This window comes from Dryobates pubescens, chromosome 18 (assembly GCF_014839835.1).
Source record: "Dryobates pubescens isolate bDryPub1 chromosome 18, bDryPub1.pri, whole genome shotgun sequence".
NCBI classification, from domain to species: domain Eukaryota; kingdom Metazoa; phylum Chordata; class Aves; order Piciformes; family Picidae; genus Dryobates; species Dryobates pubescens.
Window position 1 is genome coordinate 22,641,773 of NC_071629.1, and position 26,134 is coordinate 22,667,906.

At 51.0% G+C, this 26,134-nt stretch overlaps 2 protein-coding genes across 3 annotated transcripts; both read right to left on the reverse strand.

Annotated features, from left to right (window-relative positions):
• Positions 1–271: 271 nt before the first annotated feature.
• On the reverse strand, positions 272–6,755 carry ITGB1BP2 (integrin subunit beta 1 binding protein 2). The gene is made up of 11 exons (XM_009896129.2): positions 6,627–6,755; positions 6,410–6,459; positions 6,262–6,318; positions 5,554–5,699; positions 5,300–5,412; positions 4,987–5,045; positions 4,058–4,128; positions 3,713–3,815; positions 2,262–2,381; positions 1,741–1,803; positions 272–605 (listed from the first exon to the last, which is right to left on the reverse strand). The coding sequence occupies exons 1-11, from the start codon at positions 6,688–6,690 to the stop codon at positions 357–359; spliced, it is 1,095 nt and encodes a 364-aa protein (XP_009894431.2). The 5' UTR covers positions 6,691–6,755; the 3' UTR covers positions 272–356.
• Positions 6,756–11,103: 4,348 nt separating this feature from the next.
• On the reverse strand, positions 11,104–25,988 carry NONO (non-POU domain containing octamer binding). 2 transcript variants are annotated; one of them, XM_054169465.1, is made up of 11 exons: positions 25,879–25,988; positions 25,392–25,566; positions 22,864–23,057; positions 21,584–21,885; positions 19,387–19,482; positions 18,197–18,393; positions 17,846–17,930; positions 16,619–16,721; positions 15,341–15,383; positions 14,690–14,799; positions 11,104–12,182 (listed from the first exon to the last, which is right to left on the reverse strand). In XM_054169465.1, the coding sequence occupies exons 2-11, from the start codon at positions 25,555–25,557 to the stop codon at positions 12,045–12,047; spliced, it is 1,434 nt and encodes a 477-aa protein (XP_054025440.1). In that variant the 5' UTR covers positions 25,558–25,566; positions 25,879–25,988; the 3' UTR covers positions 11,104–12,044. The 2 variants fall into 2 exon arrangements, with proteins under 2 accessions (XP_054025440.1, XP_054025441.1); XM_054169466.1 differs by having other exon boundaries at positions 25,437–25,566; positions 25,879–25,987.
• Between the last annotated feature and the right edge of the window lie 146 nt (positions 25,989–26,134).

Here is a 26,134-nt window from a genome sequence, read left to right on the forward strand (position 1 = left end):
CCCAGCTTCCCCCTGCCTCAGCAAGATGTAGGAGGACTAAGCTCAGCTCACTCTGCAGCACCAGGGCTCTGCATCCCCCAGGGTCAGGCAGAATGCACTAGCCTCAAGGAGGCCTGGGCACAGGGACAGGCTGTTGGAGGTGCACACAAGGGTCTCTTCCCCTTGTCCTGCCCGGGGTCACGCACAGGATCAAGAAAGATGGCAGGGTTCAACCCACTGACGTTTCTCAAGCACCCATCATGGATTTCAGAGTATCACCTTTGCTCTGGATTTTTATTACTTGCCCCTTCTGCCCAGGAGAGAGGGCGTGCTGGAGCCTGCATACCAGCCTGCTCTGGGGCTGTTCCTCTGGACTCTCAGCTGCTTGGTGTTCCCATCTCCAGCTCCTCATCTTCCTCCTCTGACCAGCTCAAGCTGTCATCTGAGTCCTCCTCCTGTGCTGCCCAGAGCTCTTCTGCATTGGTAGCTTCTTTCTGCTCGCCAGAGGAGTGCAACTTGTTCTGGAGTAGCTCCAGCCTGGCCCATGAGCCAGGGCTGGCTTTGCAAAGCATGATCTCCACCTTGCTAGGAACCATGCTCACAAAGCTCTTCTCTGTTTTGATGACCTAAAGAGAGGGAAATGTACAATGAACCGGGCAGGGGAGGACAGGCAGCACATGTCCATCCTTACTGCAGAGCTCTGCCAGAGGAGCAGAGAGGACGAATCTCCCCTCATGTGCCAGGAAGCAGAGCAGGTTCCACATGAGCTTCACAGTATCACAGCTAAACAGCAAGGGCTGCACTGGTGCAGAGTTCTGGAGGGATCAGCTAGGTGCACCCACGTGCAGGGTTGTGGCACAGCACCCTGCCCACAGCAGAGCTGTGCTGAGGCGCAGGCATGCCCAGACTGAGCAGCGCTCTGCTACCTGCAGGCACAGGCTGCACACGTGGGAAAAGAAGGCAAGAAATGCACATGCAAATTGCTGAGGGTCACTGCTCCTCACAGCCAGCAAGCAGCTGGGAAATCAGAGAGTCTCTGCCCTCACACTGCTGCCTGCTTGAAGACACAGCAGAATTGCAGGGGGACCTGCTGGGACCTGAGACTGGGACCTGCTAGGGCAAGGACCTTCTGGGGCAGTCTAGAACCAAACCCAGAATGCTTACAGAGCTGGCACTGACACCCAGCTCTGCTTTTAGTCCAGGACTGATTGGTGCAACCGCCAGGAGCCTGTGAAAAAGCTCTCTTCACAATCTGTAAGGCATTTCCCAGCAGAAGTGGCTATAAATGGTGGTACCTGAGTGACCTGGCTCCTAGATGACCTCAACAAGAGCAAGTCAGGACTGTGGCAGAGAGTAGTTTAGGATGCTTCAGATAGTGCAGGCCAGTTAGATGGGCACTGAGCTCAGGCACAGTCCTGGCATGGCTCTCAGGGGATGCTACCACTGTGGGATCAACAGATTAAAAACCTATTGCTCCCTCAGCCTTTGCTGCTATAGAAAACTGGAGACAAACTAAGTTCTCTCTGCTGTGCCGTGGTGGACCCAAAGCTTCAAGAGCTGTCAATGAACCACAGCAAGGCAGGGACTATGAAGCTGCTGGAGTAAAAGTCAGAGAATCCTGACCATGCAGAGAGCAATTTTCCCTCCTGGGAGCCTGTGTCTTGGGCTGCAGATGATTCTCCCAGAGCACAGGCTGCCTTGCACCACTGCAGCCCAGCCCCACGCATACTGGAACAGGGATTGAAGTAAACAGGATCTTACCCCCCAGAGATCCATTTCTGCCTGGAAAATCTTATTTCCTTCACAGGTGATGTGAATTTCAAGCTGAAAGATCAATAGACAATTATCTGAACCGGTAGCATGGCACTGTCAGAGCTCTTCCCCCAGGCAGCATGCTGCCTTCCAGCACTGTAGCATCCCACATCCTGCTTCCACTAACAGTCTGGTGATCCCCTCAGCACCTGGGAGCACTTCACCTCCCTCAGAGCATGCCAGGTTCACCTCTGCCACCAGCTGGGGGAACCAATGCCTTCAAAGCCACCTGCTGAGGCTGAAAGCCACTGAGCCAGACTGGCCAGGCAGACACTGCTGCAGCAGCAGCAAAGTTGCCAGGCTCCCAGCTTGGGGACAGTGGGTCAGCAGTGCCAACTCCTGCTATAGCAACAGACCAAACAGGCCACCAAAGAGTGCCAGGCACTCAGCCCTCTCCAGGCTGCTGGCTCTTCTAAATCAGGTGCCATGGAAGCATGCACTCCTAGCCCAGTTCTGCCAGCCCCACTCACCACGGTGCTGTTGGCTTTCACACTGCTGAGAGCGGGCAGGGGGTTCTTGGCGTAGACAGTAACCACCACCTGGCTGCTAGTCTGGTGCCAGTCCTGCCGGCATGACACCACCTTCTGGTCCTGCCAGGGAGAGAACCCCTCACTGCACTGCATACAGCCTTAGCACACCCCACACAGCAGGGAGCTCTGTGCCTGAGCATGCTGCTTTGCACATCTTCAGAGTGCCAGCTGAGGCTGGCATCAGTGCCAGCTGAGGTTGGCATCAGCTAAGCAAAATCAAGCTCTGCCTTTTGTGCAGGTTTTTGAGGGGAAGTGGTTCCTGCAAGAAGTGGTTCCTGCAAAGATGGCCAGCCCCTGCCAGGCTGTCTCATGCAACATGGGGCATCTTGGGGCTGCTCCAGAGAGATGTGTTAAGACCAGAGATATCCCCTTCTTGTTCCTGAGTCACCTTGCTGTGCCCAAGCTCAGAGACAGGCTCTGGTGCAGTTGGAACCTTGGTCTGGAGGGCAGTGCAGGGACAGTTGCTGGACATGGATCATGCCACCATGCTAAATTTGGGAGACAGATGAGCTGCAACTGGCCACGTTTCACCTTTCCCCCACAAGACTCCCACCTGATCAGTGCCACAGGCAGCTGTGGCCTCACCAGGACTTTCAGAGCAACACCAGGAGATGGATCCCCTGCATTCCTTAGCATTGCTGACCAAAGAAATGCCCCAGGAGGAATCCCAGCACAGGTGCAAGCACAAAGCATCTGCATCACAACATCACACTTCATTCACTGCAACCTCCTTTACATCCACTAAATGTTTTCTGCTCCAGGACAAAGAACAGGCTGGGCTCAGAGAGGGCTGCTCAGAGCAGTGCAGATTGAGGGGACCATGATGCACTTTCAGGGATATCCTGGGCCACTTTTGCCAGCTAAGCCTGTTTGCAGCCAAGAGCTTTCCTGAGGAAACACACACACTATTAGGAACTGGGATTCCTTCCCCATTGCCCTGCCACAATACCATGTTGCTGTGTAGGTGAGGGCCCTCCTGGGAAGCAGTTGCAGAGCAAAAGTTCCATTGACACCAAACTGAGTTATCTGCACTCCTCTGTCAAAACTGCTGGGCCTTTTCTCTGGGGTTTTCCTGTGCTCAACTGTCTGCCCCTCTGTAAGAGCCTGCAGCCATGCCTGGGGCCAGGTCTTGCCTCATTCAGGTTCCTGTTGCACACCTGTCCATGGGGTGTGAGAGCTGAGACAGGTTGTGGCTGCAGAGCAGCATTTTAACCATCAGATGGGTGAAGGTTAAGTGTTCAACACCACACAGTCATCTGCTAGCAGCTAGGACAACTGAGAGAATTAAATGCACAGCCCCACGTGAATGCAGAGCAAGGGAAGCAGCGCTCCTCAGGTGCCAGTAGTGGCACTTTGCTCACACAAGTCACACCTGCCAAGAGCCTCCTTACCCCCCTGCCCTTCCAGCAGTGTGTCCCGCTGCTGCAGCCTGGCTGCTCCAGGAAGGCGCTGAAATCTGTCGTCTTGATTCCACAGCAGCTCCAGTACTTCATCCTGGGGAGAGCAGGTGACCTGAGCAGGGACTGCCCACAGGAGCAGGAGAGGGGACCACAGCATACTTCAAAGTGGTGGGGGAGAAGGGCTCATAGCCAGCAGCTCCCCTGCCCACCTGTCACCCAGGGGAGTGTCACCCACGACTGCATCAGCCATGCTGCTGAGGCCACACAACCTTGTGATGCAACACCTTCAGTCCCCATCAGTGTCAGTGTGCAACCCAGTAAAGGGTTGTTCCTTACCCCTCATGGAAGACAGGAACACCAGGATGGAAGTTACAAACCTCCATGTTGCTCTCAGGGCCCTGGTAGGTCTGTGGAGTAAGCAGCAGAGGAAACTTTGGGCTGTGCCTCTGGCACTGCACAGCATGGCGCAGCCAGGCACCCACCCATTGGTGCCCATCCCTTCACAGGGACAACACAATGCCCAATGTCACCCTTCCACTGGGTCCAGTATCTGTGAGGACTTACTCTGGGACTGTGCCCAGCCAGCAGCCTGCCACTGCTCCCTGCCAGCAGGGCAGCCCACCTGGCCTCAGCAGGACCCCAGTGTTACTCCCTCAACCCTGGCAGCAGCCCTTTCCATGTGCAGTCTCCCAAACACAGCCTGGTGCCAGCCCAGGGCTGGGCAGCAGTGGGACATCGGGCATCACAAAAACTTGCTTTGAGGTGCAAGGGGCTGTTCAGCCACCCTGCCCTTTTCCCTCCTTCCCAGAGCATGTCAGTCATGTCCTTATCCACTTTTTGCTCCCTTGCTTGCTCCCCTCTCTGCTGCCTTCCCGGGTTGCTGACCCTCCTGCAGCTCACTCCCTCAGGCACACACCTGGAGGCAGGCAGATAGCCCTACACAAGGTGGCCTTGAGTCAATGTAGGAAAGCTGTCCTGCATCCATCAGTGCAGGTGGGAATTGGTCCATGGGCATTTCACCCACGTGCCCATCTCTGTCACATGTGCTATAGTGCATTCAGTGAGTAGCAGGGAATGCTGCACCCCAGTGCAGGGGTGTGGCTGGGAGATGACAGAGGCAACCGGTCCAAGAACTGCATTATTGAGCACTGCCACCTCCCACTCCACCTGGCACCCTGCTCCACACTTGGTGGCAGCTGGGAAATTACACCCCCCCAGCCAGGTAGTGCAGACAGTGCAAAGATGAGACCCTGCCAGTTACTCACCGCCTTGCAGGCTGCATTGGTGCAGGTGGTGCCAGCTCTCACCTGGGCAGCTGCCTCCCCTGAGAAGGCAACACAGCCTCACACCAGGGCATGTGCTATGTGCACCTGCCCCAAACCCTCCCTGCGGCCCCACTGCCAGCTCCCCAGCTTGGCACACACAGCCCTGCAGCACAGCCCATTGCAATGCCCCTCTGAGTGGCAGGTCTGGGTCTGCAGGTGGCTGAGCTTGCAGCACCCCCTGCCCTGTGCCCTGCAAACCCCAGGCTGAACTGGCCCTGTGCAACCCCCCTGCCGTCCACCAGCTCATCACTACCTGCACAGCTGCCCTCAGGTGCCTCAGCCTTGGAGGACAGGTTCAGTTTCTCCAGTGCCTGCTCCAGAGACCTGGACACTTTGATTGGCAGCAGCTGTCTTGGCTCATCAGAGCTGGGAAACATCAGCAGCAAAGGCCAAGTGGGGTTTTGGTGCAATTAAGGTGTCCTTACCTCTGCTGAGGAAGCATCAGGGCAGGAGGCATGCAGAAGCAGCAGCACAGCCAGGGGACACTGCTAGCTGAGGCCAGCTCACCTTGGTCTCTCCCGCTGCATCTTCTCAGCTGATTTTGGTCCTTGGACTATGAGCTCCTTTGCTGCTTTGGTCTTCTGCTCATCTGAGATCTCTTGGCTAGAAGGCTCAGGAGGCTTCTCCTTGCTGTGAAACCCCTTTGTGCATCCCTGAGCAGCAGAGGCAAGCCTGATGCCTGCTTTCCCCTCCCTAACCTGGTAGCTGCTTCCAAACCCCACAAGTTTCCCTGCTCTGGTGGCTCCATATCCTGCAGGGATGGGCTCTGACACAGCCCTAGGGCAGGGGCTGTGTCTACAGAGATTTCCAGAGACAAGACAGCATGGCAGCCTCACTGGGGCCATAGCAAAGAAGTCTCAGCTCTGCTGCACCCCAGCTCAGCAGCTGAAGGGCAGTGAGAGTCTCCTCACATCTTGGGCCTCTGCTGCTGCACTCGGATATTCATAGCTGCGCTAGCACTGGAGGCTTTTGTGTTCTTCCCACAGGATCCTACTGGAGGACCTCAGCCCCCTCTAACATCCTTCTCTGGGAGCCCTGGCCCCAGGCTTTGGGAGCAGCACCTTTGCTTGCAGGCTTCTTAGAAGCAGACAGAAAATCCTCTGCCAACAGTCTAGAGGGCAGCCTTGGCACGGGATGGGGATGGGACAGGACAGGGGCAAGGAGGAGAGGATGGAGGGAGCAGTGGGAGCACTTGGGATGGGGTGAGTCACTCACCTTGATGGAGAGAAATTCAGAGAAGTCTGTTGTGCGCTTCTTGCAGCAAGACCAGCCCTGGGCACCGGCAGGTAACAAACTGGTCAGGTTGGGCAGCCCTGCTGGGCACAGGGTCTCTCTCTGCAGCCCCAGCTCCTGCCCTACTCACCTTTAGGGCATCATGAAAGATGGGGACACCCGGGTGATACAGGCATGAATCTGGAGAGGGAACGTGAGGCAGAACCTTTTAGAAGGAGCAATCCTGAGGCCTGGCAGACCCTAAGCCACCTGGGGTCTCAGGCTGCAGCATGGCAGCCGAGGCCGCAGGCTGGGAAGGTGCCGTGGCTCTCACTCAGGCCCAGGGCGAGGCGGAGCTGCCCCCTTACCCTTGGTGTTGTGCTGAGGATCAAACCTCTGCCCGCAGCCCTTGTTGTAGCACAGCGACGCCATGGCCCCGGCGCACTCGCAACGTCCTTCACTCCTTGCAGCAGAATCCCATCGCCCCTGCCCGGGCTCTCCCCCGCCGCCGCTGCCCCGCGGCGCCGGGGGGTGGCTTTGCCTATCTTTGGAGGCGGCCGGAGGCTGTAATTGGAGAGCAGGCTAAAGATGGCTACAGCAGCTCAGCAGCTGGGACCCAGTGCCCACTTTATCTGCAGAGACATTTCTGCCCTACCTCTGCTCCCGACAGAGGGAATGGGCACTGCAGAGTGGCTCCACACCTGGGGTGAGCAGAGGGCCTCCCAGTGCCTGCTGTCCTAGCAGTACCTGGCATGGGGGCATTGGTGCCACCCCAGTGCTCAGGCTTGGCCTGGGGCACCCTGCAGCTTCTCTGGAACAACTGTTCTCAGCTCCTGCAGCATTTATAGAAGCAGCTGAAAGTTTCCTAAATAAGGGAAGAGACTTCCTAGAATCCCAGGGCAAAACCTGTGCTGACCTCCCCCAGCCCCAAAAGGCACAACCATTGCCTAGACAGAGGCACAGGAAGCAAAGCAGTGTGTGGGGCCAGGACATCCTTCAATATAGTCCTGTGCTACCCACAGCTGACATCTGTCCCTTGGCAGATCGTTGTGGAGCATAAAATGTCAAATGTGCTCTCTTGTAGCCAGGAGGGCTTTGCTTGAACTCCCTGCTCCCATTCTGGAACCCAAGGGTTTTCCTCTGCAAACAGGAAGCTTTCTTGAGGTCAGAGGTTTCGCTTAGTTCCTACGGGCAGCTAACCCAAGGATTATTCTCTTTCTGTTCCTGTTTGCAGAGGCAGCTGTTTCCTGGGTGCTGCCCCAAGCTGCCAGAGCACACAGCTTTTGAAAAGCATTTCTGCTCAGACCCTGGCTGGCACTGCCAGACAACCCAAAGGGCAGGTCCTGCAGGCAGCAGCTGCCCAGGGAGTGTGCTCACGAGGGAAACCCACGGAGTCTGCCATGGCTGATGTAACCCCATCTTTGTCCCACAACATTTGACCTGGTTTAACACCCTACAGCAGCCTGTGGGATCTGCTACCACCCCAGGGGATCTCCAAAGTCCAGAGTGAGGATGAACACTTGCCAGAACCCCGAAGCTCACCAGGGAGATGACTCTGGACTATTTCACTCCACCCTGCTGCTCCACTTTCAATTCTAGCATCCACACCTTGAGACACCCCAGCCAGCAGTGCTGGTCTTTTCCTTGTCATCTGCTCAGCAAAGAAGATGGTCCCACTGGAGAGGAGGACACCACTAGGCTGTCTTGGACCTGGGCATCCAAGCCACAAGCTAGGAGGAAACCATGAGGGCAGTGGGGAGCTGTCACAGCAGCATGAGTCGCTTGTCTTCAAGCTGATACCACTCTTGAAGGACTTCAGTGCCTCAGGACTTAATAAATGACCAAATGATCCCAAAGGTGGGCATTCAGAGCTTCTGCTTAGGCTGGAGGGATTGCCTAGGACCTGTGAAGCCGGACAGAGCCCTGTGACAGAAGAATTTATGGTCCCAGGGGCTGAGCGGTGCTCCATGGTTTCAGATCTCCTTGTCCTTTGCACAAGCTGTCAGCAAAGATGCAGCTGTCACCACCCATGCAGCCCAGAAGCTGGAGCTCAGGTTACCTCACATGCCTCCGAGGGAACACCAAGAGGATGCTGTGGCTGACCCCTATACTGGGGCTCAACCCAGAGGGACCAGCAGGTAGCTGAGGGGACTGCAGCTGAGCAGAGCCCTCTCAGCACCCAAAGAGCAGCAGGAGGCAGCCGAGAGCATGCAGCAGCACTGCTCTGCACTCCCATCTTTGCTGCACTGCTGCAAATGTCTGCAGGGAACAAGGTGGTCCTAAAGACACAGGACAGTGATATACAGTCAGTTGGGGTGTCCACTGCTCCTGGCCCAAGGGGAGGCTTTCCGTGGAGGACGAGGTGACCAAGTGCAGCCTGGGAGACTAGCATGACACCCACCATGAAACAGAGGAGCTCCAGGGAAACCACTGGGTCAGCCACCAGCCCTGATACAGCTGCTGCTTTAGAAATCACGAGTAAGAGGAGATAAAGTTTAGGGGATAGCAAAGAGCATGCTGGACTGCACGCCCATCACACAGCATCTGCTCTGAAGCTGCAGCTTCTGCCTGCAGTGGTGCCACAGGACTACATTGCCGAGTCCAGCCTGCTTCTGGGGTGGAGCTGCAAGTAAGGCAGAAGCCACCACAGGAGGTGGCTAAGCAGGGGCAGTTGTGACCCACACCTCTGAAAGAGCTTGCAAGGAATGGGTTAAGAATTAAAAATAAAGCTTGTTTTGATACTTAACAGAACATGAAGAAGGTAGGGAAAAAAGGACCAAATCATACTCAAACCCAGGTAATGTGTTTGTTCCTGAGCAGGGGCAGTGTAAACCCACTCACCAGCAGAAGCAAGCATTCCCTTCTGCACACTGGCTGGACCTCAGCACATCAGACCTGTGCCAGTCTCTGGAGCTGGACTCACCTCACCTAAGCAGTGCAAACCCCAAAGTGCTTCAGCAGAATCCAGCATCTGGAATTGCTCTGGAGCTAGGCAGCCTTGCTTTCTCCTGTGCTCAGCCCTAAATGCTTCTGCACTGCAAGCAGCCCACGGCACCATTTCCTCCTGCAGGCCTCTGCAAACCCTAGCAGTGGTTTGCTTTACAATTTCCTTACTAGAACCTCAGTCACAGGTTTTCAGTTTCCCTCACAGCAAGTGAGATTGGTTGCCTCTAGCATTCACATCACAGTGGAGTTTGTTTTCCTCCTTTGCTGTCATTGGATCTTTAATTTCCACCTTGTCTGTGTTTTGATGGACTTTTGAGCAGTGCAAGTCCTCATTTCACACACCCTGTTTCTATAGGCCTTTTCTCACAAGGAAAGGCAGTAACCAGCCCCATCAATACTTGAACAGGATTGAGGCAGCAGCAGAGCTCTGCATTTCCCTAAGGCAGCAACCTCTCTTTTGACTCCTTAAATGCCAGCTGAGCAGAGGGCAGAATGAGACAATGCAGACACTTGGCTACATCTTCAGTTTCCTCTCCCTTGAAAGGAAATGATCCATTTACCAAACATTAGTGCACACCTGCCAGCCATGGTCCAGACAGGCCACAAGAACAGACTAATCTTCTCCACAGAAAAGCTAATCAGCATTCTTGCCACCTTGGGATTTTGCAGTATTTGCCCATTCTAGCAACTGTGCCAGGTGAAAAACAGCACCAAACTCTTCATGCTGTATTGACAGGCAAGTCACAACCACCCTGACAGCCACCAGGAAACACTGTGTCACCTCAGCAAGCCAGCAACCTGTGCTGATGCTTTCAAATGTGGAAAACAAAATAAATGCAGCAGACCTGGGGCTGTTCAGCCTGGAGAAGAGGGCTCCAGGGAGACCTTAGAGCTGCTTTTCAGTATCTGTAGGGGACCTCCAGGCAGCCTGGGGAGGGACTGTTCAGAAGGGCTTGTGGGGATAGGACAAGGGACAACGGTTTGGAACTGGAGCAGGGCAGTTAGGTTGGACATCAGGAGGAAGTGAGGGTGATGAGACACTGGAACAGGCTGCCCAGGGATGTGTGGCCAGCAGGAGCAGGGAAGTCATTGTGCCCTGTACTCTGCATTGGTTAGGCCACACCTTGAGTCCTGTGTCCAGTTCTGGGCCCCTCAGTTTAGGAAGGACATCGAGACACTTGAAGGTGCCCAGAGAAGGGCAACAAAGCTGGGGAGGGGTCTGGAGCACAGCCCTGTGAGGAGAGGCTGAGGGAGCTGGGGTTGCTTAGCCTGGAGAAGAGGAGGCTCAGGGGTGACCTCATTGCCCTCTACAACTACCTGAAAAGTGGTTGTAGCCAGGAAGGGGTTGGTCTCTTCTCCCAGGCAACCAGCACCAGAACAAGAGGACACAGTCTCAAGCTGTGCCAGGGGAAGTTCAGGCTGGAGGTGAGGAGAAAGTTCTTCACTGAGAGTCGTTTGCCATTGGAACATGCTGCCCAGGGAGGTGGTGGAGTCCCCATCCCTGGAGGTGTTCAAGAGGGGATTGGATGTGGCACTTGGTGCCATGGTCTAGTCCTGAGGTCTGTGGTGACTGGTTGGACTCAATGATCTTTAAGGTTTCTTCCAACCTTAGTGATACTGTGCTTGAGGCCCCACCCCTGGATAAATTCAAGGGCAGACTTACTGTGTCCCTGTGCAGCCTGCTCCAGCTGGAGCTGTCCCTGCTGCCTGCAGGAGGGTTGGACAAGACGCCCTTGGAGACTCCCTTCCAACCTGACGCAGCCTGTGAACGCTCTCTTCTCAAAGAGAAGAAAAAGAACAACTTTTGTTGCTACTCTTCAGCTTGATTCACTCCACTCCATATGTGCACACTTTCATTCAAAAAAGAGTCAACACACCAGATAAAAAAAGCTTAAAATCCACTTTAATAATGCATTCCTGGAACATTCCTCCAACTCAGGCTTGTTAGTGGAACAATTACAGCTCGTGTTCAAACAGTTTACACTAAATGAAAAAAAATCTTGTAGTACTTCTACACAAAAGACAGGCAAGGTTAGGATTATACAAACAGTTGGGTTTCTTTCTTTTTTTTTTTTTCCTCTTTTCAGTTAAATCTTCAGCATGAGATACAGGATCTGTGTCCAATAGATTGTACTTTACTACGAGTAAAAATAAACAGCGATACAACACGTTATCAAAACCCGCCCCCTCCCCCCCGTCCAAACAAGAGCCTCCCAGCCATTCAGGCTGCACCTGACAGTCAACTATTTGAAAGGAAGAGATGGTCCAGATAAAAAGAATAACTACAAGTTAGGAGAATAATAGTAATTAAAAAACAAAACAAAACAAACCCCAAAACAAACAACATAAAATCTCCCCCAGTTCACTACGTGGTGGATCATTTGGAACTATAGAAATTCACAGGGGACCATGGGAGCTGCCAAGTGCCCAGATGCTGCCCTAGTTCTCCAGAGACTTCCCTGTGCTCTTAAGTAAGATCCTCTACACTAACAAATCCAAGACATACTGCAAGTTTATCTAGCTAAGCCTCGGGACTCTGGCTGCAAACAGGAAACCTGGCACGGTCATGGCATCAGGGTCCTTGGCAGATTTCACCATTCCTCAACCACCACAGCAGCCTCCCAGAATCCATTTTCACATTGAAATTACAGGAATGCACCACATGAACTTTTCTAACCCCCTTAACCAGTCAACTGCACTCCCCTTGTCCTAGAGTGGCTTTATCAAAACAGGCCCTGATTAATTATTTTTAGTATCTCCCCCTCCCCAAGCTGAGCCCTGTGAGGCCTGCCAAGATTCCTTTCCTCTTTGGGGCGTGTGCAGGGGATAGCTTAATCCTGTTAGTATCTGCGACGCTTGTTAGGGCCGAAGTCGCCCCCTGGGTTTCCTCTGTTGAAGGCAGGTGGGTTGCCTCCCATGGCTCCAAGGCCTTCCATTGCGCTGCCCTGCCCAAAGCGATCTGCTGGCGGTGGAGGAGTCTTGCGGTGAGGATAAAAGCAGGAGAGGCAAGGAGGGAAAACAAGAAGCAGAGGGTAGTTAAAAGCCAGTCAAGTTCACTGAAATCCTACCAGCATTCCACAATTTTAGCTGACCTTGCTACACACTTCCAACCCACCAAAAACATCTCCAAAGCCCCACAACTGGACTGCCAGGACCACAGGTATCTTTTAGCCAAGTATGCTGGAAGTGTTTGCACTGCCTCACAGCCTGCTGCCCTGATGTGGAGCATGTGAGTAATGCAGCCTGGGAAGGAGAACTTCCCACTCCCACCACGTTCCTCCAGCCAAACTGAAGGCAAAGGAGGAGCAGTGCACTGTCAGCACAGCACTGCTCCAAACTCCAAGATCAGCCTGCGGTGCTGGTCCTGTACCCTGACTGCATCCTGTTATTTCCATGCTTTTGACTCTCCTTCCTCCTAGCTAGGCATGAACCGTGACACCTAGAGATGAAAAATTCAGTGTTATCATTATTTTTTCCTGTAGGACACAGGAAAGGGAACTGGAACCACTCCAAACATGCAACATATCTGTATAAGAAGCTGGAATACACGGGCCCAGTAGTTCCTAAACCCCCACACATGGCCAGGATGGTTTCCAAAAGGACTACTCGTATTTCTGGCCATTACAGGAACAGAAGATTGCTTTGTGGTCTAAATGGCATCACACTGCTCTGAACTCCTCTCCATTTCCATTCCTCCCTTCATCTTTCCCATTACTTTCCTTGTGTAGTACACACTCCCTTCACCTAAGCAGCTCCACTGTGCTTACCAATCAGGCACAAAAGCTTGTAGCCAAGTACAACCAAATCTGTAATGCAATAGCCACAAAAGGACCAAGTGGGAGGAGAATTGTTTTTTGGACCAGTTGCTCTAAACTGCTAAAGGACACACTTGACTATGACTGCTGCCATTTCTGCTGCTGAATGCAAGTGCTGACACTGTGAGTGGATCAATCCTCTGTATGACAGAGGAATGACAGACACCACAGAAGTCATGGCCTGCTGTAAAGCTCTACAGTGAAGTTTAAAACAAAATTAAATATAAAGAAAAGAATAGAATTAACCTTTGAGATCATCAAGTGCAACCTCTCACCCAACACCATCTGATCAACTAAACCATGGCACCAAGTGCCTCATCCAGGTGCCTCTTAAACACCTCCAGGGATGGTGACTCCACCACCTCCCCGGGCAGCACATTTGTGGTGGTTTGAAAGGAAAGGCTCTGCTTTCCCTCCCCCCACTGAGAAAGAGACCACGGCTAAACCCAGTCGGAGAAATGAGAGTATATTTTACAAGGAAACAGATTCTATGTAACACAACAAACACAGGTATTTTACAATATATACAGGAATATACAGCAAATGAACTCAACCAGAAACCAGACCCCCCACAGAGGGGGCTTCCCCCTGTGCCCCCTTCACCCCCCTTCTCCCCCAAAAGAGGTAGAAAAGAGATGTGGACGGTTAACAGGGCAGGAAAGGAAGAAAGGCCTGGCACAGGAGTTAGTATCTTATCTTAGTTGGCCAGAATCCCAGAAGCAGATCCAGCTGAGAGGGACAAGGAAGGAAGACCGAGAGAAAGTTCCAGCTCTCCTGGGTCTAACCTCACCTCCCACAATCCTACCAATGAAATTTGTTTAGAATACCAAAATATTTTACAAACATTTAGCCAGTGTGCCCCTTTCTTAAAGGCACAGCCTCAAACGGCCACAACATCCCAATGGCCAATCTCTCTTGCTGGGAAGAATTTCTTCCTAACATCCAGCCTAAACTTCCCCTGGCACAGCTTGAGACTGTGTCCTTTTGTTCTGGTGCTGGCTGCCTGGGGGAAGAGACCAACGCCCACCCGGCTACAACCTCCCTTCAGGGAGTTGAAGAGAGCAGTAAGGTCTCCCCTGAGCCTCCTTCTCCAGGCTAAGCAACCCCAGCTCCCTCAGCCTCTCCTCACAGGGCTGTGCTCCAGACCCCTCCCCAGCTTTATTGCCCTTCTCTGGACACCTTCCAGCAACTCAAAGAATTCAAAAAGGCAAACAAATAGGCATAACCTCCACTGATTCTTTGCTCTTCACCTCCAAAGCAAATCAGCTGAACTCAATTTTTACCATACCATTGTCTTACTCATTTTAAACTATTAGTAGAGAAGAGTAGATTGAAACCTGGTGACAGAACATTCCTGAAAGCATGGCTTTATGCTTGCAAGAATCAACTCTCAAAACATTCTAATTCGAAGTGCTTCCCACAATGCCATTGCAAAGATGACCATCTATTTTCGCTAAGGTCTTCCTAACAAAAGGCTTTAGTCTTGGAAGTGAAGCAGCTGGGTTCAATCACCTGGGAATTATCAGTTAATATCAAGGCAAGAGCAACTTCTGAAGATTTCAGCAGGAGTTAAACAACAAGTCTAGGTAGACAAACAACACAGTACTTAACCAAAACAACATCATCTGCATTTAAAAGGTGTTCACAAAAAAGGGGTGGAGATTCATTACCATTCCTATGGCTCCATCGGGTATCATGGCTCCAGGCCCAGTCGCAGGAGGTGCAGCAGCTGGGACACTGGCAGCACCCATGGCTCCTCTATTGTTCATGCCAATGGTACCTGGAAAAGAAAACTGAAGAAGAATCCTGGCAAGAGGCAGTGACTGGGATCTACTCAAGGCTCCAGAGCTACTCAAAGCTCCCTGCAATTGTATCTAGGGACAGAACAGCTTTGTGCCACTAGGACAAGACAAACTGCTTTCCAGTGTGGCCTGAAAGTACAGCAGGCTCTAACACTCACCACCTTCATTAACCACTAAGCCCACAGTGCCTCTTCACATGTGGTCTGATAGTCAGGAGACAGAAATGCAGGCAGGGGCTCAAAATCTAACACAACATGCCCTAGGAGTTTGTGCATCAGTACAAACACCGTGGGACTGAGAGCAACCAGACCTTCAGTCTTCAGTTGAGCCTTTTGCTTACTGAACCAAGGGCTGCTTCCTACCCACATTCTGGTGTATTTCCGGTCACACGAACACTTCCTGTCACTCATGTGGGAGATTTCTGACTCAGAATCCCATAAAATAAGGCTTCTCAAACCACAGCTTTTGTAAAGGAGGAAAGGAACATGCATAGGAAAAGAAGCCAGAGAGCACTCTTACCTCCCATACCCATCTGCCCCATCCGCATGTCTGGTGGCTCCCTCTGAAAAAGAGGCACTCACTTGAAAAAGGTCATCACACACATCCATTGAGTTCTGGGGGTTTACTGCTCAAAACTGGGCAGGAAACTAACTCTCAGAGTACATTTCCAAAGAAGATCTGAGCTACCTTCACCCAGCAACTGCTGAACAAACAGGTCTTAAAAGCATCAGCTTGTCACAATCACGGTGAAGCGTCCACGTGCAGGCCTTAGCAAACAGCAGCTTTGGTGCATGCCTGGAGGTTAAGATCTGCTGAGCAGCAGTCACACATTAGACAGAATTTGTTTTGCCACTTCCCCTGCACAGCTAAGAAGCTTTTCCTATTGAAAGGAATGCAAGCACTGGGTCACTTGCATTGAGTGAGCTGTTTCTTTTATGAACTGAGCATGGGGGACACACCACAGACCCCTCCCTCACTTCAGGGAGGGTTCTACCTTTTCCAAAGTGGGAACTGATGAGCAGCTTTCCTTTCACCTGTGGGCTCAGTGTTGCTATCACATTAAGGCAGTCCTGCTTGGAGAAGTGTGGAGCTGTGCTGTGCAAGGCAATGCCTACACATCTAGGCTGGTCACACTGTTTTGTCTCTCTTGCTTTGGCATGTATTCAGCTATTTCACTTAGGGCCAGGTTTTTACTAGGATATGTAAACACTTGCCACTCAGTCACATCAATGCCATTACATCACCTTGACAGCACCACAGCTGCCTGCACAGTATCAAGTTGCTGGGACTGGAAATGAGTTGTAAGACAGCTCTTTGAGGAACTACAGATACTGCTGTTAAAAGACAGGTTACCACTATTTCACATTACAATAAAACACCTGGCCAGCTAACTTCCCAGTACAAGCAATTATCATGCCTGCAGCAGTGCCTCACCTTGGGAAAGTTTTATTTAAGTATGACTAAGACAAGACTGTAGGCTAGGGATACAGCTGGGTGTATCACCATAACAGGGCTCTCCAGGTCAGCACACCTTTGGTACTGTGAGTATAAAATGAGTTGGGATGCATTCCTCTGCACAGCAAGGCATTGGGCCAGAGTCCTACAGAACAGGACTGGGACAGTAATTGGGGTGTTTATATTTTCCAAACTCAACAGGAGTCATCAATAATTTAGGGCAGAAGGCACTAAAGAGCTAGAGTCCCTCAGCCACCAAGTTAAGCATTCACAGAGAGCCCCAGGCTGTGAAAGGGCAAAAGCCTCCTGTGAGTGTGCAAGGTGAGGCAGCAGCACTCGTACCGCGTCAGCAAAATTCCCTTTGAAGCCTTCCTGCTGGCGCCTCATCATCTCTTCCTGCTGCCTCCTCATCTCCTCCTCACGGCGCCGGCGCTCTTCCTCCTGCCTGCAAAAAAGGTCCAAGGAGGCTCAGCACAGTACCCAACCAGCACCTGCATCACATAGCTGCAGTGCTGCCTAATGGCTCTGTTTGGAAGCCAACAGCTTGAAGAACATCACTTTGCTGGAGGCTGTGAAACGTGAGGTACCTCATGGTGCAAACAGAACACTTACTGCACACGAGGACATTTCCAACAGGGTCACTTTTAAGGAGCTCACTATCAAACCCAACATGAGCATAACCATGGTTTTCTCTCACAGGGAGTGGCTGAGGGAACTGGGGCTGTTCAGTCTGGAGAAGAAGAGGTTGAGCAGGGACCTTATCACTCTGCACCACTACCTGAAAGGAGGCTGTAAGGAAGTGGCTCTTTCTCTTCCCAACTAGCAAGAGACAGAACAAGAGGAAACAGCCTCAAGTTGTGCCAGAGGAGGTGTAGAAAAAAGTTTCTTCACTGGCATTCTCAAGCACCCAAACAAGCTGCCAAAGGAAGTACTTCAGTCATCACCCCTGGAGGGATTTAAAAGTAGGTGTGGTACTTTGCTACATGGTTTAGTGGTGGCCTTGGCAGTGTTAGGTTTACCATTGGACTCGATGCTCTTCCAGGTCTTTTCCAATCTAAATTCTGTATGATTCTATGTACACAGCAGCTCCCAAATGCATGTAATACAATGCACACAAGCCAGACAGGTCTCAAGTCCCTTCTATTAGAGAAGTAGTCTTGAGAACCTCCTGAAGCTTCTAAAAATGACCCTGGAGGGAAGAGCTGAAATGGAGAAGGAAATTTCTGAGACTAAGTTACCACTCAAATGAGAAGAGAGATGCCAGAATGGGGTTTCCCACCCTGCAGCACAGAAGCCACAGAATCACTGAAAATTCTGATTTTCTTATCTGCTTCAATCAAGGAGCTAAACTGAGACACCAAACTGAAAAACCCAAATACCATTCAGTGGAAGAAACTCTTCACTCTTCCATCTGAAACCAACTGTATGGTCCATGAACAAAAAGGCCCACAGTGACAGCCACACTTGAAGCAGTAATTAAACTGTCACAATGAACAATGAGGTGCATGGAAGGACTGCCCCACTCCACAGCCTTACACCTTCATGGCCTTTCAGAACCTGCCCCCTTACCTGAGTTCTAACTGTTTACGTTTTTGTACTTCCTGGTTATGCAACTCCTCCATTCTCCTGAGCTCCTCCTGGCGCCTCATCAAATCTGTAAGAGAGAACAGTAACAAACTGTTACTGTTACAGTGGAACTCCTCTCCCACATCCACTCTTGACAGTCCTCATGGTAGAACCACAGCACACAAGGGTGAGGTAAGAGAGTCTCCAGCAATGCCGCAACAACGTTTCCATTCCTCGGCCCCCACCGCGCCTGGTTACAGATCAGCAGCTACACTACAGCCCCCCTGCAGTGAGCCTGGGCAGCCTGCTGAGCTACCCAGGGCCACGTTCTGACACGGCGCCTGCGGTGGGTACCTTGCCGCATGAGCATCACTTGGTGCTCGTGGCGAGCTGCCTCCATTTCCATCTCCAGCTTCTCCCGAGCTTCCTTGATGTTGCGGTCCACTTGCTCCTGCTGCTGCTTCTCCATCTCGATGAGAGCCTTCCAGCGCATGGCGTACTCGTACTCAAAGCTGCCCGGCTGCGCAAACCGAGGCGGCTGCTCGCGCTCCCTGCCGGGCAAGGCACAGCTCATCAATGCTTCAGCAGAGCAAGGGGGAGCCAAGGACAACACACCCCTACATTAAACACCATGGCAGATTCTCCTAACAGTTAGAAATGCAATCTTAGTGCAACGAGCAAGGAACCACCTTGTCCTCCACTCTCTCTCAAACTGCTGTGCTGAGATACCAGTTTGTCTGCTCCTAAGGAACCATATGACTGGAGGGAGAGACCAGGGGAGGATCCTCCTGCAGGATTAATTGTACAGGGAAACTGCATCTTGTCTGACTGCACAACAAGCAATGACACTTCTGTTGAAAGACACCAAAAGATTCAGTGAGAAATACATTTGAAAGAAACAAGTCTTTGCTCTGTTGCACATCTCCTAGACAGATCCTTCCAGAAACAAACACTGGTCGAAAGTGCCTTGATTCACTCATTTCTGCTACACAGGATGACTGCTAATGCAGCCTCCCAGCTCCTGAAGTTCTCATCTTCCTGACTTGAAAAATCCCTGAGTTCACATGGTTCACTAATTCCCACTTCCCAGATCACATGATACCTGTTGACTCTGGAAAGCCTCCAAAGACCATGGCCTTGCCCTTGGATAGCTCTACAATCTATTAATGCTATTCCAATTGTTCCTTAAGTTTTCACTCTGCATTCAAATCCATTTCCTCTACACTCTCACAGAATGGTTTAGGTTGGAAGGGACCTTCAAGATCATCTAGTTCCAACCTCCCTGCCACAGAAGGGGACAGCTTCCACCAGACCGGGCTGCTCGCAGCCCCATCCAACCTGGCTTTAAACACTTCCAGGGAGGGGGCATCCACAACTTGTGTGGGAACCCCTCTACCTTTCCAGAGTCAGGTCACGTTTACAGAAGGAGGACAATTTTTCTGCAATCTCAGAACACCGGTAATGCACCCTCCTAAGACTCAGGCACTAGGCCATGCTCTAGTCCACAGGCAGTCTCGTCTCCTTAGTGCATGGCAGGCACATACTTGTGATACTGCTGGTTTTTGATGACTAGTTTCTCTGGCAGTCCCTCTTCATCATCATACTGATCCATGGGCTCCACAGTGACAGGCCGAGGGAAGCTGCAAGGGAAAAATCAGATACTGCAAAGGGAATTCATCAAGAAACTCGAAGCAGAACACGTGCACTGTGCCTCAACTTACACTGCTTTTAGCACTTCTCAAGGAAATTCAGAGCAGGTGGGGATCTCAACCCAAGTGAACCCAGAAATGGCTCTCAATACTTTTTTCTTTCTCTCTAGAACAGGAGCTGAACTGTTCATCAAAATCTGTGTTGAATCCAAGCCAATATTACACTGAAAGAATACTTGCAGTTGGTTGTTCAAATTAACAGCTTAACTAGAAGCTGACATTCTCCAGTATCATCTACTCATCAAGATGGCTTGTAATCTCTGGAGTCTGCTTTTTCTCCCTTTCCTTACTTGCCAACCACGGACTGCTCAAGTCCTCATGTGCCTTTTTATAGCTGCCTGAAGAGTAACTACACCACTCCTCACCAGAGCTTGCTGGCTGTACCACTCAGCTCTATTCGCCTGGTAGGATCACCACATGCCATTATTGCCAAGCAGCAGTGCTCTCTTCAGAGCCTGTTGGGCTCTGACTGAATTTCCCCCTCCAAGAAATCCAGTGGTGTACTTCACAGCACAGACACTGTACCTCTGGGCTTCTATCCTCCTGCCTTCTGCAGACAGAGGAAACTATTTCACAGAAGTGTCCCCAGCCTCTCCATTAGCCCCCCAGCACAGCACTGACAGTGCTCATACTCAGCATCACAGCTTCTCATTAGCTCCTCAATCCCACATGCCACAGCCAGGGAAAGGGAAGATAAATCATCATACTAAGCCAAGCAACAGCTGGTGTCCAGAGTCCAGCATTCTGAAGGAAGGAGAGGAGAGAAGAGACTAAGATCTCTCTGCTCAGCTGAAGATCTACAATGTAGCTTCTCACTTTGACTCCATTATTAATACTCTTATTGTCCAATATGAACCAACTCCAACCACTTAGGCTAGCTGTCACCAACTAGGACAAGTCAAACCAAACTTAATAGAACTAAACCCTAACTAGAAATAAGGAACACACAGGTTTGCTGTTCCTAGTTATCAGGCTCTAACACACTGTGATAGCTACAAGTCTGAATGTCACCCTCAGCTGCTCTCAGTTACACATTGGTTACCACTAGTTGTACATGATCATGTTTGAAAATTCATGGGTCTTCAGGATATGGACTTCTGAATCAACAAAAGCAATCCTCCCACAGAGCACTACCCACTGTGCTGGTCACAGCCCCAGAAAAAAGCAGAGAACCCCCCCAAACCTCCCAAATCCCCAAACAAACAAACAAGCCACAACCCCCCCCCAAACTGCTTCTTGAAGCTGAAGGTGCTGTGCACAACTGTGCCATCTGCAGGCCTCCAAGAACAAGAAGTGAGAAGAACAAAGCTTTTAACATTTTTTTAGAAGTTACCCAGATAGCCTCAATTTCAGGAAGTATTCTGTTAAAAAAAAAATAATCTAGCTGCACACAAGATATGCACAATTTTTTTCTCCAAGAGTTCAAAATCAGCTCTCTTAATAGAGCCACAAGACCTGCTCTGATCTGGAATCAGCCATTTACTTGGACAAATCCATGCAATGGTGCAAGAAGAGGCTTTGCTGCCTCATGCTGCTCGAGCACAGTTTATTATGGTGTGAAGCCCAAACGATACAATCTGACTAGCTTCTCTGACAGATCTCATGCCCACAGTGGTGGATCAGCATCCCACCCAGCAGTGCATGCTGCTGCATGGAGTCTCACCCTGAGACTCACCCTGTGACACAGTGCACAATTAACTACACTTGAGCTTCATTCCCAACAACTGCAGATGGTCTCTGCTTCTTCAAGGCTGCTTTAATTGCCCAAGAAGGCATTCTCTTAGAAAGAGCTTATTGGGAAGTTTTATGCACTTACTTCTCTAGCAGCTTCCCAGAAAAATGTTTTCAGAGCCAAGTTCCAGCACAGATTCCCTCTTGTTGGAATAAAGCTAAGTAAAGTTCTCCCTGGGCAAATCATGTACCACCTCCTGCCCAGTGTCTTGCTCTGGTGTAAGAAATGTTGCTTACAAGCCAATGCCACCCATCAACCTGCACACATGTCAGCAGAGCACTGCTTGCCCTCCACACTTACGTAGTTAGCAGGAAAGATCCATCACTACATCTATCCAGGGCCTTCCTAGCAGCAGGCTTCCCTGAGAACTCCACAATGCCTTTCCCAGAGGATCGTCCTCTGTCATCCACAATAACCACAGCCCTCTCCACCTGGCCAAACACTGAGAAGGCTTCCTCCAGCAGCTCATTGGACACAAACTGAGGCAGGTTCCTGACTGTCAGCGATGCGCTGTGGCACGCGAAACGCACTCTGAGCTGCTTCCCACGGAGCGGCATGTTGTCTAGTTCCACCTTTGCAATCTCTGCCAGAGTGCGAGTTTCCTGAAGACAAAGAAAGTCAGTGCAGTACAGAATCAGCCAGTCACAGTCACAAGCCTATCTCCTCTACACAAGTACTTCACAGAGAACAAATAATCCTCCTGCAGCATGGTTAAGTGTCCCAGCAAACCATAGCTACTCGCTGTTACCAAGGGCTCGAGATGAATGGGCATGGACAGAGCTTGGGAGGGGAAAACAAATGCATAGATAAAATCAACCAACCTATTAGGCATAAGACAATCCAACAGCCAGCATGAACTAGGCCAATAAATTATCATTGTCTACCAGGCAGTTTTATTTAAAACATGCCATAAAAAAAAAAACCAACAAAAAAACAAGGAATAAAAAAATAAAACTCAAGCTTGATCTATTAGCCAAGTCTGGTAACTGCAAAAGGAAGCACTGATGGTATGGCAGTGCAAAGAAGATATCCTATGCCAGTTGCACACCTTTCCACTCCGTTTAAGTCACTACCAAGCACCCAGACTTCAGTGTGGGAATCCTGTGCTCTCTCCACCCACCTTGGGGCTTTCAGAAATGCAGCAAATAGGCCAATAAACCTGAGAGCCACTCCTCTGTATTGGTTGCTTTAACATGATCACCGAGAGATCCCATTCACTGATCACTCCAGTAATACTACAGGAGAACCTATGCAGACAGGGATCCCTTTTTCACAGCCTTACAGAAAGTGGAAGTCTATCTCAGGTGTGACAGCACTGCCTTCAGGTTGTCTGTCAGCTGAATTCAGAATAGTTTCATCAGATGCTTCATAAATCCTGCCACAAGCTGCCTGAACTCAAATTCCTTCTTAGAACAAGCCCCAGACATATCACTTGTGGAAGCTGATGCCATATCCTACATTACTAAAACCAACAGTAGGCTTCATCAGCAAGATACCTGAGCATCTCCCACTTTCAACTGGCAATGCTCCTCCAGTGCAAGCCACTGCCACAGAAACACCCCATGGGTAGCTTCACTCACCAGTCTGATGAAGCCAAAGCCTTTGTCTTTGTGTATGAAGACTTCACCTGCCTTGCCATACTTCTCAAACAACTTTCTCATCTCTTCCTCTGTGATATCTGGGGGCAGATTTCCCACAAACAGGCGGCTTCTCTGGGTGAAGGTCTTTTCACCAGGCTTCCGGAAGTTCTTCAGGTCAATAGTCAGGCCTTCATCTGAGGGGAATAAGGTACACAGCTGCTCTACAGTTGGGGGGATAAATTCTATTAGGTTTCATCGCAGTGAACACAAAGACATAGGACAATAATAGGTAACACCACCCATTCACTTGGGTCTCAACCCTCTCCAGCCATCTCTACAACAACTGAATGGGCCCACAAGGTTGAACCTCGCTGCTCACTAGCACCAGTGAACACCTCCAGAGCAGGAGAAAAGAACACTGCAGCTTTAAATAACAGCTGAGATTTCACTCAGGTTTTGGAAATATGCTGAAGATGACCAGCCCACAACAAATCAGCTGTAGTCACAATAGAGTATTTTGCTATCCCAAGCTGAACAATTGCAGAGTTTGGCCAGCAACCAGACCTTTACTCAAAAACCACAACTATTATGTCAGCAACAGGGAAGGTTGCCCAGACAGGTAACATTTGAGATAACTGTCATTCTATGAAACCAAATTTGGGTTCTAGAGTCTTGGGTTCCAGGCTGAAGAGAAGGGCTGGAATGGTGCAAATAGTGGAGGAAAAAAAAAACCCAAACACACACCAAAAACCAAACCTAAAAAGCCAACACCCCAAGACTCAGCCATGTAAGTGAGACCTCAGAAAAATTACAAAGCTCATTACAAAAGTAAATATTGCCATATTAACACTAATGAGCAGGACAGGTTGTAGGAACACTCTCAAATCTCCACAAGCACATAGCATCTTCTAGCCCTTTACTCATCTGTAAACTCTGCCCTATGCCACACACAGGGGTAGCTTTATCATCACTTGATCTTGCTGTGTCCCATTTTCTTTAAGGTACATGGAATTTCCCCACACAGGACTGCAAGCCACAGAAGGCAGTTCCTTTGTTTTGCAGAGGACTGTTTCATGTGTGGCCATGAGATGTACCTGAATGGCTTGATTCAGGCTACAAAGCATGGCCCTAACCTGGAATGGCTTTTCATGCAAAGACAACAAATGCCATGTCAGGACAACTCTGTTACAAGCACACTTCCATGAGTAACAAACACAACCCCCCCACACTGTGGTTGTATCTATAGGAGGTATATCTACAGCAGAGATGCATAAGTGAAATATTTTGTCTTGTGAACTTCTTCACAATGTTATCAGAAACACTTGGGAACTGAATGCAAGGCCTGTGAAAACCACTAGGAGGGACTTAGAGCACAGTTGTACCACTGTCACTGTTGTGCCCTTAGTTCCACTCAAAGCAATCTGAGGTAAGCTGATCTCTGTATGAGTACCACAGTACAGTTGTGTTGTATTGATTCCCACCAGAATGGAAACGGACTGGTCTGCTATCCTTGTCTATTATGCACCATTCACTGATAAGCAGTCTGTTCAACAAGTCATTTAATAACAACAGGCAAGGTATATTTTACTTCCCTAGTGTGTCTGCATGTGTGTGTAGCAAAACCTACAACTTTGAGAGAAAAACCACACAGAGGAGTTCTGCAAAGTGCACATGTGACTTCTACACACCTCTGTTTTGAACAAAGCGCCCAACCTTGAAAAGAAACATTCCAATAGAACACTTAACACTTCTCCTGAAAATGCTAATGGCAAAGCCTTGGTGCCATGCTTCTAAACCAAGATGTTAGGTTAGTTAAGGCCCCACAAGTCATGAATGTGCGTTGTCTCAGCTCACAAGCATCCCTTCCATACCCCTAGTACCAGCACTAAGGTGCACGCTGACCGAGAACACACCAGATTAGAGCAATAGCCACCATCGATGTCAGGTACTTGAATGCTGAAATATCAAGTGGGATTTCCTGGTCCCTCCCATGTAAAACTTTAGTCTTAACTGATGACTATGGATTGCTGTAACAACGTTCTTAGTACACCTGCATCTTTAGTTTGCAAATTTATTTCACTAGTACTTCAGGAAACCTGTGTTGAGAAGCCATCTGTTATGCCTGGGGAAAAGTGAAACGGAGCCAATGGAAAACAGGCCGTCGTATTTGCAGGGTTTACAGAAACGGGGATAAAGGTTTAGAGAACTCCAAACTCTTTAAGCGAGCATTTCTCGAGAATTCGAGTCAAAGAAAGAAATTCTACATCACTGTCCAGGTTCAGGAACACAAGAAGCTTATAAACAAACCCCGTCAAACCTACGAGAATCGCATGCATCTTTCAGTACGGCTGGAGAACAGCAAACGCCAAGTCGCGGTTTGCTTAAAGTTCTGAGTTTCCATTATTTCAAGTTTAAAGAGCGGGCTCTGCTTGTTTCCTGCAAGACCTGTTGCACCCGTACGAGCCGGCCGCTAGCCGGAACATGAAGTTACCCTCCAAGCGAGGGCAGGGCGGGCGCTCAACGCCTGCCCAAAACGGGGCCGGGCGGACCCCCGCGGCGGGCCCGGAACTCACTCTGGCTGTTGGCCTGCTGCCCGTTCGTGGGGATGGACGGCGGTGGATGCTGCTGGTGCTGGTGCTGCTTCCGCGGAGTATGGTTCTGCTTCTCCATGTTGAAGCCCTTGTTGCCCTGCATCTCCCCTACCTAAAGGAAGACACGCCCGGTTGGTCGCAGCCCAGAGCTCGACCTCGGTTCCCGCCCGCGACCTCCAGCCCCAGAGCGGCTCCCAACGTCCCCAGCCTCGCCTCACTAGAGCCCTTCCGCCCACCCAAGCCGCCGCGTGCGGTGGCGGAGCGGGCCGCGCAGGCCGCAGCGGGCCTCGACAGGGCCCTAGTGGCAGCGACCGCCCCGGAACGAGCGCCTCGCGACGACGCGGAGCGGAGCCGCGACACGGCCACTGTTGCGCCTTCACCTGGTGGCAAACACCGGCGCTGGAGCGAACCGTGGCCTCCTCACCCCGCAGCGGCCCGGACAGGAGCGCGCGCACGGCCGGAACTCGCGCAGCCTAACCAGGGGTTCGCTGCCCGCAGTCCCATTGGCCTCCCGTTCCCCAGCGCCGCACCGCCACTGGCCGTACTCACCGCCACTCACAACTCCGGCCTCGGTGGGGGCGGGACTAGGCGCTCCGACAGGCCTTAGCGCGGAGCCGATTGGCTGCGCCTTGGCGGCAGCCAGCCGCCCGCACTGCAATCACTGCCGCGGGCATCACGCT